The sequence below is a fragment of the Aphelocoma coerulescens genome, chromosome 1A (genome assembly GCF_041296385.1).
Source record: "Aphelocoma coerulescens isolate FSJ_1873_10779 chromosome 1A, UR_Acoe_1.0, whole genome shotgun sequence".
NCBI lineage: Eukaryota > Metazoa > Chordata > Aves > Passeriformes > Corvidae > Aphelocoma > Aphelocoma coerulescens.
The window spans coordinates 36,973,032-36,988,682 of NC_091014.1; the positions used below are offsets into that span (position 1 = coordinate 36,973,032).

The 15,651-nt window shown below is 39.8% G+C and overlaps 1 protein-coding gene across 1 annotated transcript in view; it reads right to left on the bottom strand.

The window, feature by feature from the left end:
* Nucleotides 1–15,651, bottom strand: part of PTPRR (protein tyrosine phosphatase receptor type R) — a 126,281-nt gene that overhangs the window by 50,738 nt on the left and 59,892 nt on the right. Inside the window, exons 3-5 of the mRNA XM_069003896.1 lie at nt 14,721–14,876; nt 7,671–7,781; nt 3,364–3,626 (exon numbers count right to left, since the gene is read on the bottom strand). Coding sequence (XP_068859997.1) covers nt 3,364–3,626; nt 7,671–7,781; nt 14,721–14,876 — 530 coding nt within the window. The remainder of the gene's footprint in view (nt 1–3,363; nt 3,627–7,670; nt 7,782–14,720; nt 14,877–15,651) is intronic.

Below are 15,651 nucleotides of genomic sequence, written 5' to 3' on the forward strand. Positions count from 1 at the left end.
GGTGTCACCCTTCCCGCACTCTCGCACAGCCGCATCCAGCAAGGCACCGGGCACCGCCGCGTGTGCGTATGTGGCATAAAAATAATCTGCGGCATCCCACACATTTGATAGTGCAAATAATCTGTCGGGAATTTGTGTCTTATAGAAATAGCTGAGTAAGAGCCTTTCCAGATACACAGAAAAATATGTTCATGGACTTGTCTCTAGTATTCAGAAACACAATACGTTTTAAGAAGCTGGACAAACTCCCAGAAATATTTTTGTCCATGCACAGTTGCCCATTAAAAATTAATTTCCCTCTGTACTGGCCAATGCTATTCCAATTAAAAATTGAAAGGTTCAGAGAGCCAGAGGCTGATGTGGTGCTTTGTGAAAACTCAGTTCCACTATATTTTTGCATTTAGATCATAGAATCATAGAGTAGTTCGGGCTGGAAGGGACCTTTAAATGTCATTTAGTCCCATTTCCCTGCCACGTGCAGACAGCTTCAATTAGATCAGGTTGCTCAGAGCCCTGTTCAACCTGACCATGAATGTTTCCAGGGATAGGGCATCTGTCACCTCTCTGGACAAACTGCACCAGTGTTTCATTCTGATTGCAAAAAAAGTTCTTCCTTATATCTAATCTAAATCTACCCTCCTTTATTTTAAAATCATTACCCCTTTTACTGTCAAGGGCATGTTCCTCAAAGCAGCACCTAGTGTGCAAAGCAAGGAGAGCCTGAGAGGCAGGCATAGAATCATGGAATAGTTTGGTCTGGAAGGGATCTTTTAAGGTCATCTAGTCAAACCCCTCTGCAATAAGCAGGGACATCTTTACCTAGATCAGGTTGCATCATCCAACTTTTCTGTCCCATCCTTCAGAGAGATTGTCACAACTTCCCACCTAGATGGCTATGCACAGCTCACTACCTGCTCAAAGAGAAATCAATGAACCACGGTCCAAACCAGGGACAGTTTGGTCTGGATCATACTAGGCATTTCATGACTATGGATCACTCTTAAGTAACCAAACCAGGAAGTAGTTTGGATAAGTAGAAAATACTGCTCAGGAACAACTGTCAAGCCATGTGACCCAAGGAATCTCCTAAGGTTGCGAAGGAGCCTCCATATCCACTCTAGCCTGCCAAGAGCTTCTTCCCCTGGCAGAAACCAAAATCGGGGTTGCAAAAATTATTGAAAGGGTGCTCCCAAGCTGTGCTATGAGCAGGAGGAGACCTCCAGGCTTGATCCTACTCCATACTAGCAGAAGAAGAGCTGCCAGTAGACTGTTTTGAGCATGGTTCGCTGCTGCTTGCAGTGTGCAGATCCACGCTGTAAGATCCACTTCTCCCATGTGTAATGAGGACGGCCCAAGGCTGCCTAATGCAAGGGCTTTTTTTGGGGCAGAAAGGTGGAGAGGAGTTTTAAACTGACCACTTACCTAGTCACTAGATAACATCTGAGGCAGAATGTGTCAGTGCATTTTTACTTTTTGCTTTCAATGCTGTGAAGTGTTAGAATGAGTACAAATTTGTTCATAGTACAGGTTATAGTAAATAAATAAGGAATACAAATAGCTGCTTATGTCAGAGGAAAAGAGGATAAACTGTTCCCTAAAGTCCTCTCCATCACATCCCCAGAACTTTGTACACTGAGCTTGAAATAAAATTCACCATTTCTTAGAAGTGGACTTGGGCTGATAGAGTCTAACTGTGTTAAACGTGACAAAAAGAACTGCACAATGGGGTGTTATCACAATGGCTTTCACTTTTTCACAATGGTCTATTAGTGTTCTTTTACAGTAGAAACTGAAGTGCTCAATTCCTTCAACTTCTTTTTCCTTAGTAATAACCTAAATGTCTGGTTTATTTGGTCAAACATCAGGTTTAGTTTTCTCTTTGTGTCTCAGCTCTCCATTTTGTCATACCAACTATCATACCAACTAAGAACTTTGTCCTTCCAAAGGATGCATTTAGGTTAGGAGAATTAAATGCAGAGTTCCTATCTGTGGTGGTGGAAATTAATATCCTAAATCAACTGGTTTTATTTTGTTTGAGAAATGGAAGAGTTTCTTCTCCTTAAGTACAACAAGTTTCTTCTCCTTAAGTACAAAATCCCTCTACAAATACCTTTCCCTCAATCCCTCTCAACTATCGTATATGCTATGTTAGGTACTAAGTATTATAAAAGAGCTATATGATTCCCATGCTTGTGGGCTTTATTTTAGGGTCTTGTGGAATGAGAGAAACTACCAAAATGTATTTACTTGCTTCCTCCATTCCTTTTTTTTTCCCTGCAGTAATATCACTACATATTTTATGACAGTTCTGCCTTTCAGCCTCTTTTACTCACAGAAGAACCAATCCCCTTCCCTGAGCTCTGTCTGTCATAAATCCATTGATAAAATCTCTGTCATTGAAACCCCATGGTTCAAGCTGAATCAGGGTTACAGCTCAGCTGAGAGTCCTCACATATGAGGCTCTGCTTGGTCTCTGCATGGCATCTGTTCTTTCATTTATCATCTGTGCTGGGGCAGGAGAGCTCAGTTGCACAGCTGCATGCTATGTGAGCTATTCAGAGCACTGATGCTTTATGAAAGTGGCCTGCAGCCATCAGTCAAGAAATTATACAGGTTTCTAACAGAGGAGAGACAGATGTCTGTGTGCATTCTCCTGTGGGAAGAAGAACTGGTTTTATAAAAAGACCACTGGCCCAGTTTTTGAAAGGTACAATGAGTGGCTAGGTTTGGTGCCCAAGTATTTCTGAGGAATTGCAGAGAAGAGTTGGTTTCATTACTCATCACTTCCTTTTTGTAAAGCCTGTTGACTTTGGACTGTATCCTGACCATCACGAAAGGCTGCATTTAGGAAGGAAATTTATCGAAAGGTGATAATGGGAACACTGTACGAGATTTCTAAATGCACTCAGTTGGTGTAAATATTTCTTCTTCCTGAGTTTTCCAGGTGCTAGGGACTCCCTGAGAATGAGAATGTCCTTTGCTGACAATACATAGCCAGCCCTTGAGCCCTCTTCCAGAATTTCCACAATCAAAACAGGCAAAAATCAATGGCAAATAAAAAATTATTTCTTTGGAGTAATTGTTGGAAAGGGGATGAATATAATCAGCAAAAAGAATGCCACTAATGCAGTTAATCTCAGCCCAAACCTGAACCTTTTCATATGACCTGAACCTTTGGTCATATGTAAAGAAAAGGAAAGGTAAGAAAATCTGTGAAATAGATGTTAATTAACCAAAATCCCACTTCCCAGATGTCTGTCTGGCAAAGTTTCCCATTCACTTACAGAAGACAAACATATGAAATCATGAAGCATAACTATAAAGAAGCATAATAAATCCTGAGCACACCAAGTACCATCCTACCTTTCCTGGAGCCCCACAGGTTTCATTCTGAAAGGAGATGGACTGGCACACAGGGGAGGTTTGAGCTCCGGAACACATTGGCCTTGAGGGTCCACTACAACATTGACAACCTCTGGAGCCTGTTGAGGCTGGACCATGCTATTGGTGGTCTTATACTCAGTCTGAGATGTCTGCAGGGGAAGGGGTGAGAGGTGGATCTCCTGCTTCTTTTCCTTCTCTTGTCTTAGTGACAACTGGATCTTCTCCTTTAATCTGTACAGAACCTACAGAAATAAAGAGGACAGCTTAATCTCAACTGCGTGGTAAGCAAGGCAAGGAAGGTATTGCAAATGCTGGATAAGATTGCTATACGTGGCTTTCATTCCTAGAAGGTAAGTCAAGTTGTGTTGGACAGCATTTCCCACAACAAGATAAGTATTTCCATTACATAAACTGCAGAGCTTACATGTGGGCAGTAGGGATTTTAACAGTTCTCACTGTGAGTCAGTACTTATTTGTAATACCTGGAGTAGCATTATTAAAAGGGCAAATAACACAGAATGGAAATTAGTTACAGAAGACATTGTGAAGAAGGAAATACTGATAAATAGAGTGACTGTAGAAGAAATTTTAAGCATTTTAACACAAGAGAGACAATGGCACAAAATAAAATAGATGTTCATGACTTAGCCAGGTACAAGTCTCTAATTACAGCACCCTCAATTTGTTTTAGAGCAGATGTTCTTAAAAGCCCTTACTGATCTGTCATGGAGCTGATGGTTGAACAGAGTAACTTTACTAGGTCACTTTGATAATAGTAGGCTGCTATTACTTTGAAATACTCCTCCAGGTAAGGATATGCCCCAATATCCTCAGAGAAACATTACCTGTTCTGGAATAAAGCTGAAGCGATGAGTGGCCTGTGAAGTTATTTAACCATCTGTTCAGAAAAGCGTGCTTTACAATCACCAAGAAATTGACTTCTGAGCACACTGTAATACCAGGATTATCTGTCCACCTATTGCTTATGAATATGAACATCAGATACATGCAACAAAAGCAGAAGTTGCAGTGATCTTCTTCCATCAAACTCCACACTGATGTTGCTGAAGCCTGGCATGGTGAGGGCGGGCAGGTAGCTTGTGCTCAGTAAGGGCACTCCAGAGGTACCCATGTTACACCTGTTTAACACATCTTATTTCTTTGGAAGGCAATGCAAAAAACAATTTCTAAGCCACAGCTGTTCCGTTTTCAAAACATGCCTTACAACCTATGAAATTTATGAGAATTGTAAATATTGCATGTGGAGATGGAAGGCACACAGTTTTTTGAAGATGTCTGCAGATACCCTTGTACTTTCCACTTTGCTTTATCTGTTCCTGTAAAGCCTTTGATTTGGATCCTTGAGTAAGACAGAACTTAGACCAGAGCATTTTTTTCTCTGCAAGTCAGAAGCTGTTTTACAGCTGTTGCCCTGCTAGCACCACATAAAGATCTATCTCTCCATAGCTTTCCACTGATGACTGGATATATCTGATAGGTTTGTTTGTTCAAGGATTAGCATTAGAGGTTTAGTTGGGAACTACCCTAATGTCATTAGCAATACACACATTAAACAAGACTTAGCTAGGTAAACCATCTGTTCATTCAGAAGGGTTTAGAATTGCATGGATAAGATCTCTTTGCCATAAATTTGCAGAAACAACAGCCCTACTGTGAAGCAAGGGCACTGGTACCAGTAAAAATAAGACAGGGGCTTGAAATATTTTAACTGTCTTTTCCTCCAGTGAGTGCTTTCATCTAATTTGTTTCTGATAACCAGCAGATAAACAGCTCAGATATTCATGGCCATGACAATGTTCACCATACCTTCTTGTCACTAATATGTTTTGGCATAGTTTCACTCCTTGGGGACCCAAGGAATTATGGTTTTGACTTCCAAAACATGGACAAGTATTATTTCATATCCTATTTAATAATCTATTATTAGACCCTAGAAAAACAATAGCTTGACCCTAGCAGAAATTGAAAAAAACCTAACAAACTACATTTGATCTAAGTGCTAACACACTTATTCTCAGAGAGTGGTGCAGGGTTATCATTTTTAATCAATTCTAGGTAAAGTCAAAAAAACAGAAATGGCCAAAAATATAGTGACCAACCCCATCTGTCACTCTCACATGCATTAAGTGGGACAAAATCTAACGTGAGCTGTTTGTTACAGATTTACAGATTGCACATACGCCATGTATTATCAGGTCCTGACAAAATCTGAGACAGTGACCATTTACACAGTCTAAACAGTAGCACAGGTAAAGATAGAGGTTAGACCTGCGAGGAACAGAAAGGGGAATGCCTACAGAAAAGACCACAGCATCACAGCAATTCCATCTGGAAGGAATTCAAGGAGTCTGCTAGTATTTACCTCCGCCCTAACTTCATATCAGCTACACCCAAACTATTTCTGACAAATGTTTGCCTAAAACCTTAATGGGCGAAAACTCCCAAGCTTCCCCGAGCAATCCAGGGTCCAATGACACATGTGATAACAAAGATCTATCTAATGAGTCAGCCAAGTCACCCTGTAAGAAATTTGCTTCTTTTCCAATCCCCAATGGAGAAAGTATTATCGTCTTCCTTAGGACAGCTTTTGAAATCTTCCCATGTTTGAGAACTATCATGTTTCTGCTTGCTCCTTTTCCTTGTCATAAATAAACCAAATTATTTCGTGTCCTGTGTGTCTCTGATCACTCTTGAATCTCCTTCTTCCTATAGTTCCCTGAAATTTTTCACAAATGTGGTAGAGACCATACAAAATTAGTAAGACATGATACTACAACCAAATAATTACCATAGCAGAGTTGAATTCAGATCTTAGAGATCATATCCTCATTCATATATCCCAGGGTAAGAAGTTTATTTTTTGCAACACTGATGTTGCATATGTACTTCTGTGATACTGTTCTGTGATACTGCTGGAACCCTTCCTACAGAACTGTTGTTTTGCCACGTATTTCCTACATTGTATTGATGCACATGATTAAAGCTCTTGTCCCTGCCAAGCAGCATTCTTGTTCTTTCCCATCTTTTCTCTGGCACCCTAAGAATATTTGAAGTTCTGATACTGTCATACACAATACTTACAATTCCCAATACTGTCTATGCATTCAAGATCATTAATGAAAATATTGTACAGTACAAGGACAAGGACAGGCAGCATTTTCTATACCCTTCCAGTTAAATAGTCAGTAATGACCAAAATATCTCTTCTCCAAAGTAGAGAGTAGAGAAGAAGAGACTTCTAGAGTTATCCTCCTCTTTTTGAGTGAAATGGCATGGGGAAATGGAGACAAGAAGAAAGTAGAAATTAAATAAAGCAACAATTTCCTGTGATAAAATATGTGCTTTTCAAATCTTAGGGATACTTTAAAAGATTAAATAACATTTTGTTATAAATGTCAACATTTTTTAATAACTTTAGATTAAACATGCTTTCTGTCTTAAGGTTGTAAGTGGTTAAAGAAAATTAAATGTGTTTGAGAGCAAAATATCTCAAAAGACTCCAAGATACCACATGTTCATGAATGCTGATAATTGTCAGAGAATTCAGTTAACACTTATATTTGTGCACCACAGAATTATCACACAACTCAAAGAAGGAAAACATGTAAGATACAACATTGGACAAAAATGTAAAACTTACCATACAAAAGTCAGTGGTGGTGTAGTGTTGTTCATCTTCTGTGTCACCATTGCATATCTCATATTCAACATATTAGAATTGTGCCTAATGTTCGGAAACCTGGCCACTGAACTCATACAATGTAAATGGCAAAGCTGCTCAAAAATATGATTACTCCTTCATGTACTTACTAGTCATTTCAGTTTAAAATTTGTGCATTTGATACATGAATACCAACACACGCTCTAACAACTGTGCACTGATAACATTCTATCAATGTGGTGTTGCTTTTACTATCCAATAAAACTAAAAACAAAGGCGGTAAGAGGACTTCAGGGATCCTGGGACCTAAGAAGTTTGAGAAGTCATCACTCATGTCCCTACACAGTGACTCTGTAGATTTAAGAACCTGTTATTTATTTCTTCAACTTCCTTCTAGTTACATTCTTCATTCAACTCAAAATGCATCAAGAAATGTGATTCTTCAAAATTTGGTTTCCCACCATTATGAGAGCAACCAATTCTTGGAGTTGAGTTTGTAACAGCCTTAAGAAAACACCTGTCATGTAAAGAATGTGTGACCCTATCTTTCAGACTAAGAAAACCATGAAATAAAAAACAAAATAAAGGTAAAAGGGAAACTTACCATTAAACAAGTCACTAGAATGACAAAGATGCTGAGAAATATGACAACTGCATAAAATCCTTCTTTGCTCCAGATTTTGTCTGCTTCATGCTGGCCTTGCAAAACATTTTTCTTTTTTAAGCAATGAAACACAAAGAGAGAGAAAAAAAGTTATAGAGTGTCATGCGCAGCTTAAATGGCTCTCATTGGGCATTAATCACTCTCGTCAGCTTTGTCAGCGTTGAAATTCCACAGCACATGACATGACTTTGAACGCTGCTACTGGCACGCCGTGCCCACGCCCAGTCCATGGAGCAGGGCCACCCCGTGCTCCCAGTGCCGCGCGGGGATCTACGGCCCTCCATGGCTGCCAAGAGAATCCTCCACCAGCCGTCACAGGCTGCTTGAAGGTAAAGCAAACAAGAGCCAGCACCTTTCTTGGAAACCACCTGGCTTGTCAGGTCAAAGGGCTGTGCTCCGTGTGGGCTCTGGGAGACTTGCTCTGCCTCTTTCTTCCCAGCGCTTATCTCCAGCCCCAGCACACGCACGCCAGCCTTCCCACTGTTTACACCTGACATGGAGCAAAGAGCAGGTTTGTCTTCATGAGCTGGGAAGCCCTTACACTGTCATCTCTAGATTACATACACACATATGTAAAAAATACTGATTTTGCTGAAAAAAATCTCATTATCTGTCTATCTATAATTCTGATTATGCTTAATCTCATTATCTTTGTCTTCCTGCTGATAGAACATTTCTGAAACAGCTGTGCACACTAAAATTTCCAGAGCTCCTGGGGAACTCCTGGGGATTAGGAAATAATAATGATTGTAAAAGCATTTATTTTTGTCTTTATTGCAGCATTGGCTGCACAATTAAATTACCAGAATTTCACTATGTTTTCGAACAGACATTTTGTAGCAGAAACAAATTACATGTATCCTCAGTCTAACTGCAATATATTATTTAGAATAAAGTATGTTGTCTGATGTTTCTGGGACCACAGTTCAGTAGACATCACCCTTCCAATTTTCAGCTACTTGCTTTTATTTTCTTAATTGTGTATTTTCAGCAGAGTTCTCAGACTGAGTAAAACCAACTTTCTAAAATTCTGGTTTCCATTGTAAATGGTCAAGGTCTGCGTTTCCCTCTTGCTGAAATTCCCTAATGGTTTTAAATAATCCTCTTGTTTAACTACAAAGTTGTCTCCCCATCCCAAAGTGGCCTTTTTTCTTCTCTGGGGATGTTGTGCAAGAGGACTGGCAGTTTATCACAGAGGGAAGAGTTCCTCTACTCAAAGATGAGTGGCTGCTCAGCGGGCCTGTAAAACTGCAGGGACCCTCTAACACTTTACATGGGTACATCATGCTCCAGCATCTGCTTAGCCACCCATTAGCCTGCTCTTTTACATAGCTAATGTATCAACTCTGTCTTCCAAAAAGGCAAAGCCTCCCAAAGCCAAGCCTCCTCAGCCTCCCAAACACCCAAAGTCCCGATGATGATGAATTAATGTGGAAAAGCTTCTTGAGGAGTGGGAGATCACGGCTTGAGGAAGAGAATAAGCTGACAAAAAATCTGCTGGGTGCTGGATCCCAATATAGTTTTCATGGTCCTCCTTTCAGCACAGGATTGTGTTCTGCTTGTTTTGAAAAGAGGTAGGGCAATGCAAGACAATTCACAGATACAACTGCTGCAAAATGCAAACGGAGAGGAATTTGGTAGCATGACTAATTGACAGAGACTTGCTTGCTTAAACAAATGCACGTGTGTAACTGAGAGCTGACATCTTTAGAACTGAAAGCATACTAAAGAGTTGTCTTTGGAAGTAATAGTCCTGGGGACCACAATCAAAATCCTTCAGCACAACTACAGAAACCGATCTTGTAAAATTAGTATATTTGTGTGTGTGTGTAATCATGCAGTGTTTCATGGTCTTGGCTTTAAAATATTGCACGTATTGACAGTTTAAAAAGGCTTATGAAGTGTCAGTTTGATGTTTAATGAGCAACTTAAAACCCAGGGGTTTCAAAGAGAAGCTGGTAATCTTGCCAAATATCTCTGCAAAAATTGTTCCTAGACATATTTAAACACTGCTGCCACTGTAGTGGGGTACAGCTCTCTGTGCAATCTGCTACCTCAGCACAGCAAGGTCATTCTGCTGTGCTCATGGCACAGGACTTGGGTCCCAATACTGGCTCAGAGCCCAAACCTGCAGCTGCTCTACATCCAAGACTGCTCCTGTTGAGGTCCATGGGAATTCCATGGTGACAGCAGCAGCTGCAGCTGTGGCCTATTAGCTATAAACTCAGTGTTTGACCCTGAGTGGGTTACCTGATGGCTTTCCGGTGTTTCATATCTCTCAGGAGGAAATTTAGATGAAAAGCAGGATCTAAAGGAGAACTGGCTGTGCTGACCTTTTGTAAGTGAGTAAATGGGGTGGTTTAATACCTCTTCACTGAAAGGACAAATACACTAAAAAGTAAATGAAGAGCTAATAGGAATTTTAGTCACAGTGGATGAGAGACTTAAATAAACTTTAATTCACTAATGTCACAAAACTTTTAAAATATTTTATAACAGACTTCATATGCATAACAGAATGAAGAGAATAAAAGAAGAGAAGACTTTAAGAGAAGGAATCTCTATGATGTCTGTCTAGAGCTACGTGTGTTCAAGATACGTCTTTGCCGGATTTGTCTTTCTAACAATGATGTTCAAAGAATATTTAAAAATACTGTAAAAAGGGTAAAAAACATATACCACAACTCAAACTTACTTGACACACCATTTTGAAACATTTTAGTAGTACCTTCACCTACTCAAGGAAATCTCTCTCCTGGATCTAATTGGTGGAGAGCAAAATCCTTACTTAGGCTGCTTCCTAATGACAGAAGAAGCTCTGACCTCCAATAACTGAGTCCTCTCACACTCACGATAAGGAACTGCTTCTTGAAATGTCAGTGCTGCTCATTCAGAACTTTGTTCCTTTGTCTGGGAAAACTGATAAGAGGGATAGTAACTGCCACGTTCACTACAATTTGCTGATGCCCAGGAAAAACGCTAATTGGATGGCCAAATGCAAGGCAAAAACGAGATGATTCTTGTCTTTCAGATAGTTTTTGAGGAGTATGCTGGAGGATATACTCAGACTAATTTACAAAAATCCGCAGCTAATAAGGTGGGGTAATATCAGACTAGATGGAGTGGCAAGGGAATTCCAGTAGCTCAGGCAGCATCAGGTCTAGAGCAAACAGGGAGGAAGGCATCATTTCCTAGTATTTCCATCCAATCAGGCAAGTTTTTCAGGCAGAATGAGCCAGGGTAATTTAAACTGTTTAAATACAGCATAATTCAAGGTGCAGAAGAATCAAATGTATTCTTACAATGCCATTCAATCACTAACCTTATGGAAGAGTGCCTGCACCCAAGGGTATCTGCTTTGCTCTGAACTGGAACAAATGTGTTTTTTCTAAACTATTTTTATAAACTTTTTTTCTTTTTTTAAAGACACTAAAAACTCACTCTGGCTTTTCTGGTCTTATTATGGAAAAATAGTGGAGTATTTCTACAAGGAAGTAAAATGAGCAGCCAGCTTTTGACAATAACAAGAGAGACATTGACCTGAAGTAGTCACTGTAAAATCTGTGACTGAAAAATCCTGCTGCAGTATCAGGACCTGCCAGAAAAGGTAAATTTTCAGTGGACAATAGGTGAATTTGCAAATTGGGTCAGTTAACTGCAATTAGTCCCTTGGGCTGGAACACTAGTGAGAGCACAGCAAGCTGTAGTTCTGAGCTCAGAAGAAAGCTCACAGGGAGCTGGGGGTAGAACTCAAGATCAAAAAGGGTTCATGGAAGTTCACACTGAACAGCTTTGTTTTTTCTGCTATTTTAACTATGTTTAACTATGTTAAGGCACATAAGGAAAGGCTGACAAGAAATCACTTCCACCCCCAGTGAAAACATGGAGCAATGTGTGTGACCTCTCAGGCTCACAGGACACTGGATAATAGCCACTTAACCATGTCTCCCATGACGAAGTCTCCCCAAAGGCTCTACCTTTGGCACATGCGTGATGCAGTGCTGTGATTCCACATCCACACTGGCAGCCTCCAGTGCTCCTGTTCCTGTTGGGTGCTCTGGGTGCAGCCATGCAGGTGTTACACTACACCTGCCTTCCCCGATCACAGGAGCATGTCCTCGTGCTCTGCTTTGTTCCCAGGTGCCTCTGTCAGTCCAGGCTGTTGTAATTTCTAAGATACTGGTTTTGATCCCTTGTCCTTACAGCGACTTACAGTTTCTGTATACTTTAAGTACATGATTGCTTCCTTTGATTTCTTCTCTAGTATGTTAATATCATACACTTCAAAGGCAGCCTCTTTGTGCAAGGAGGCTGTAATGGTACATTTTGGGATTGCATAATTTTGGTATGAACTCTGAAAATTTCTCCTTCAGTGACACATCTCCAGCTGGAAGTTAGCTTAGCTTTCAAAACACAGTAACCCTTATTTTATTTACTGTCACTTCAGTTACTTTTGTCATTCAAAATCACTTCAAGTTCTCTTCTAGTAAATTCTGAAATCTAGTAGTATTTTATTTTTAATCCAAGCACAATTTAAAGACATTAGGAAACCAGGATTCCCACATCATAATAACACGGACTAGCTAAGTAATTGAATTTAGTCCTACCATGAAGCAGCAATTTGGTACTTTGTTCTGGAGAGGCCTGCTCTTGACTGGTACATCCCATGGAGCAGAATTCAATCCGAAATCCCACTTCGCACACAAACTTTAGACCATAATAAAAGAGCAAATCCTACAACTACAATAAGCCATTGGAAAAGCAAGGAGATATGAAAGGTATAGACATTGTCTTGTACCCCTGAAATGGCAAGGACTCCTGTAAATTTACACATTCCCACCAGTACATATCTCATTCTACACCAGGCAGTAAAGTGCTCTAGTGGTTCCTAAAGCAAAAACACATAAGGAAACTGCTATGTCATTTTGAGACAGGCAATTTACTTGAAAATAGATCAACCAGTGATCAACGCTTTTGTGCTGATGTGAACAAGCAAATTATTTCTGTAATGAATGGAAATGTAGTTCCAGGTACTGACATTCACTGAGACTTTTGCTATTTATGGTATAGTATGGGCTGAGACTTTGAGCAGAGCAGTTTTCCATGTGTGTTTTCCTAGAAAATCTTGGTAAAATTTCTTTGGACAGGCTAATCTCCCTCAGCATTAACCCTCATTAACCCTATGGGAGTCTAGTTTACACTAAACCTTGCTAAAAAGAGTCAACCAAGCCATCTCAGGAGAGGTGTCTCACAGATGGGATGAACTACCTGTCAAACATACCTCTTTTTGTTTACCATAGAGAGACAGCAGACTTTCAAGCCTTAGGCAACTCTTGCTGAAATACAGCTGAAAAAGGAGACAAATTCCAGCCCTAACACCTCTGTGTCAGCCACCCACCAAGATGAGAGTAATGCTTCTTTTGTGCACAGATACACTGATAGTGCACATACAATACTGGTCGTGAAGCATTCGTACTTTTGGTAGAACAGTGTACAATTTATTAGCTCATGATTTAATCAGGATTGATAGCTCAGGAGTACACACACACAATGGGTAAGATAATGTGTCAAAGCTATGTAAGGCTTTGTATAACTATACCTTCCTTCAAAGGTTTGCCTGTTTTGTTTCAGTTTGCTGTTTGGAAAAATTTGTTCTTAGATCAAGTTGAGGTTAGTAGCTGACCAAGTAAAGATTGTATGTTGCTGCCTTTTAGATGTTGTTTTCTGTGTAGTCTTACACATGTAAACCATTTACTGAGATTCAAAAGCAACCTATTAGTGTAAAGCTGCATTATTTTTCAGGATCAGTGCCTTAGCTGTATAATTGAAATATTAAAATAATCTCTTGTGGCTCCAACAGTATTTGAAGGAGTTATAGACTGCACAACTTTCATTCTAAGAATACTTTTCTAAATTATTAGCTACATTTTTTTTCAGAAAGGAAATACAAATATCTGAGCACTCCAGATTATTGAAATGTATCTAACTCAAGATGAGCTCTTGAGTTCAGAGGTTGTTTTTTTTCCAGCATCTCTTCATAGCTTGATGACATTTCTCCATTCATCTATTATTCATGTAAGTTCTTGCCCCATGTCTACCTGAAGTGTTATTTGTAACTAAAGTACTAGGAATAGATAATTGCATCTACCCCAACCATCAGACTCATGTGCTTCAGATACAAAGGAAATTCTGACCTAAAGGAAGCTTAGCTCAGGTTGCTGATGGGTGATATAAAGACTTGATATGACGTTTGGAAACCACTGCTTTGCTTTGTTTTTTATTAGAACAGCTAAAACAAGAATCTGAATTTTGACAATGTAGTCTCTGCTTTGAAATGGGTATTTTTTCCCCAAAAAATGGAAGAAGTCATACAAATTATAGCTGTAAGTCTTATTTTTGCCCTCTATTTGGAGCAGGTAAAGAAAAATCTCATCCTGAAAATAGAAAGAAGCATGGGTGTAATGTACAGATTCAATTTTTCAAAATCATGTCAGACACAAGTTACATGGGTAGTAATGGTGACACCTAGATTCTGAATTCCATTTATCTCTCTACTGAAACTGTTGTATCTTCCTACCCCATTAATAGACCAGAATTCCTTACGTCCACTTCCTTTAAGGCAATTGGTGCATGCTTAGGATATAAACTCTGATTTCAATGACAGCTCATCTGTGTGAGTAGGACCTGGACGTTAAAGAGCAAATAGCCTAATGAAGCACTACTAAAGTTGTTTAACAGGGCTAGTTGGATGGATCTGGCCTAGTGGAAGATGCACCAGCCCGTGGCAGAGGGGTTGAAACTAGATGATCTTTAAAGTCCTTTCCAAGCCAGACTATTCTAGGTTTCTATGATAATTGCTTTATAGTAGCAATGCTATCATAGCCTATACATTTTCTGCCTCATGCTTGAGAACCTCAGCCAGAAAACTACCGAGGATGTAAGTGCCTAATCTGTATCAAAGTAATACAGGTGAGAAAATTGATAACCAACCTCAGGGGAGACCTCTGTTATTCCAAACTGGGATAAACTCTGGTGTAAAATGTTGATATTAAGGGAACGCAGCACTTCTTCAGATGGGAGCGCCTCAGAAATTCCTGGCTTCCTGTTCAGTGGGGACACAAACAGTTCTACATAGTTCTTCTTCCCCTAGGGGAAAAAAAAAAGCAAAATCATAGGAGGGGTCTGACATTAGATAATCTCTGCTGTCTGTAGATTGCAGCTATAATTCCAAAAACAAAAGCATGGAATAGAAAGGTTGCAACCTGCTCTGTGAGGAGAGCATACCTTTTCCCTATCTCTGTAAATCCCAGCAGACTGTGGAAGAAAATGCAAATCCTATACATGGGCATGTATGCTTTGTCTCAATCACTATTGACAAGGTAGACTTTTCCTGAGTCTTGTGTCATTAAACAATCAGTGTAACATTGTGATGGGAGGAGCCATGGGATGGGCTCAATGGCAATGTGCCAGCAGGGATTTTAGAAGATAGTTCATCTGAGCTGAGCTGATAGAGGTTATATATCATACATATATATATATATATATATATATATATAATATAGCTTAGCATAATGCTGTGATATTCATACATTACTTTCTAGCCCCTTGTCAACACACTGCCGACACATACCACAATGAAGTCCTTTTAGTTGACTGCAGCACAAATTAATATGGTACAAAAGGACCAGGGAAGTTTTGTTAACACTTAATGGGTAACCTGAGAATGTCCACTCTCCTATCTATTAATACTTGTCCTGGTGTCTTTGATGCCAGTCCTGGCAGCCCAAGAGGTTCTGTATTAGAAATGTCAGTGATGCTTACTCTTTTTCAAGGTAGCAAAAGGAAAGAGTTTCTCTGTTGTGATAGACTTGAACAGCACCTGAGACCAGTGCTTCAGATAGCTCTGGTATCCAAACAGGTT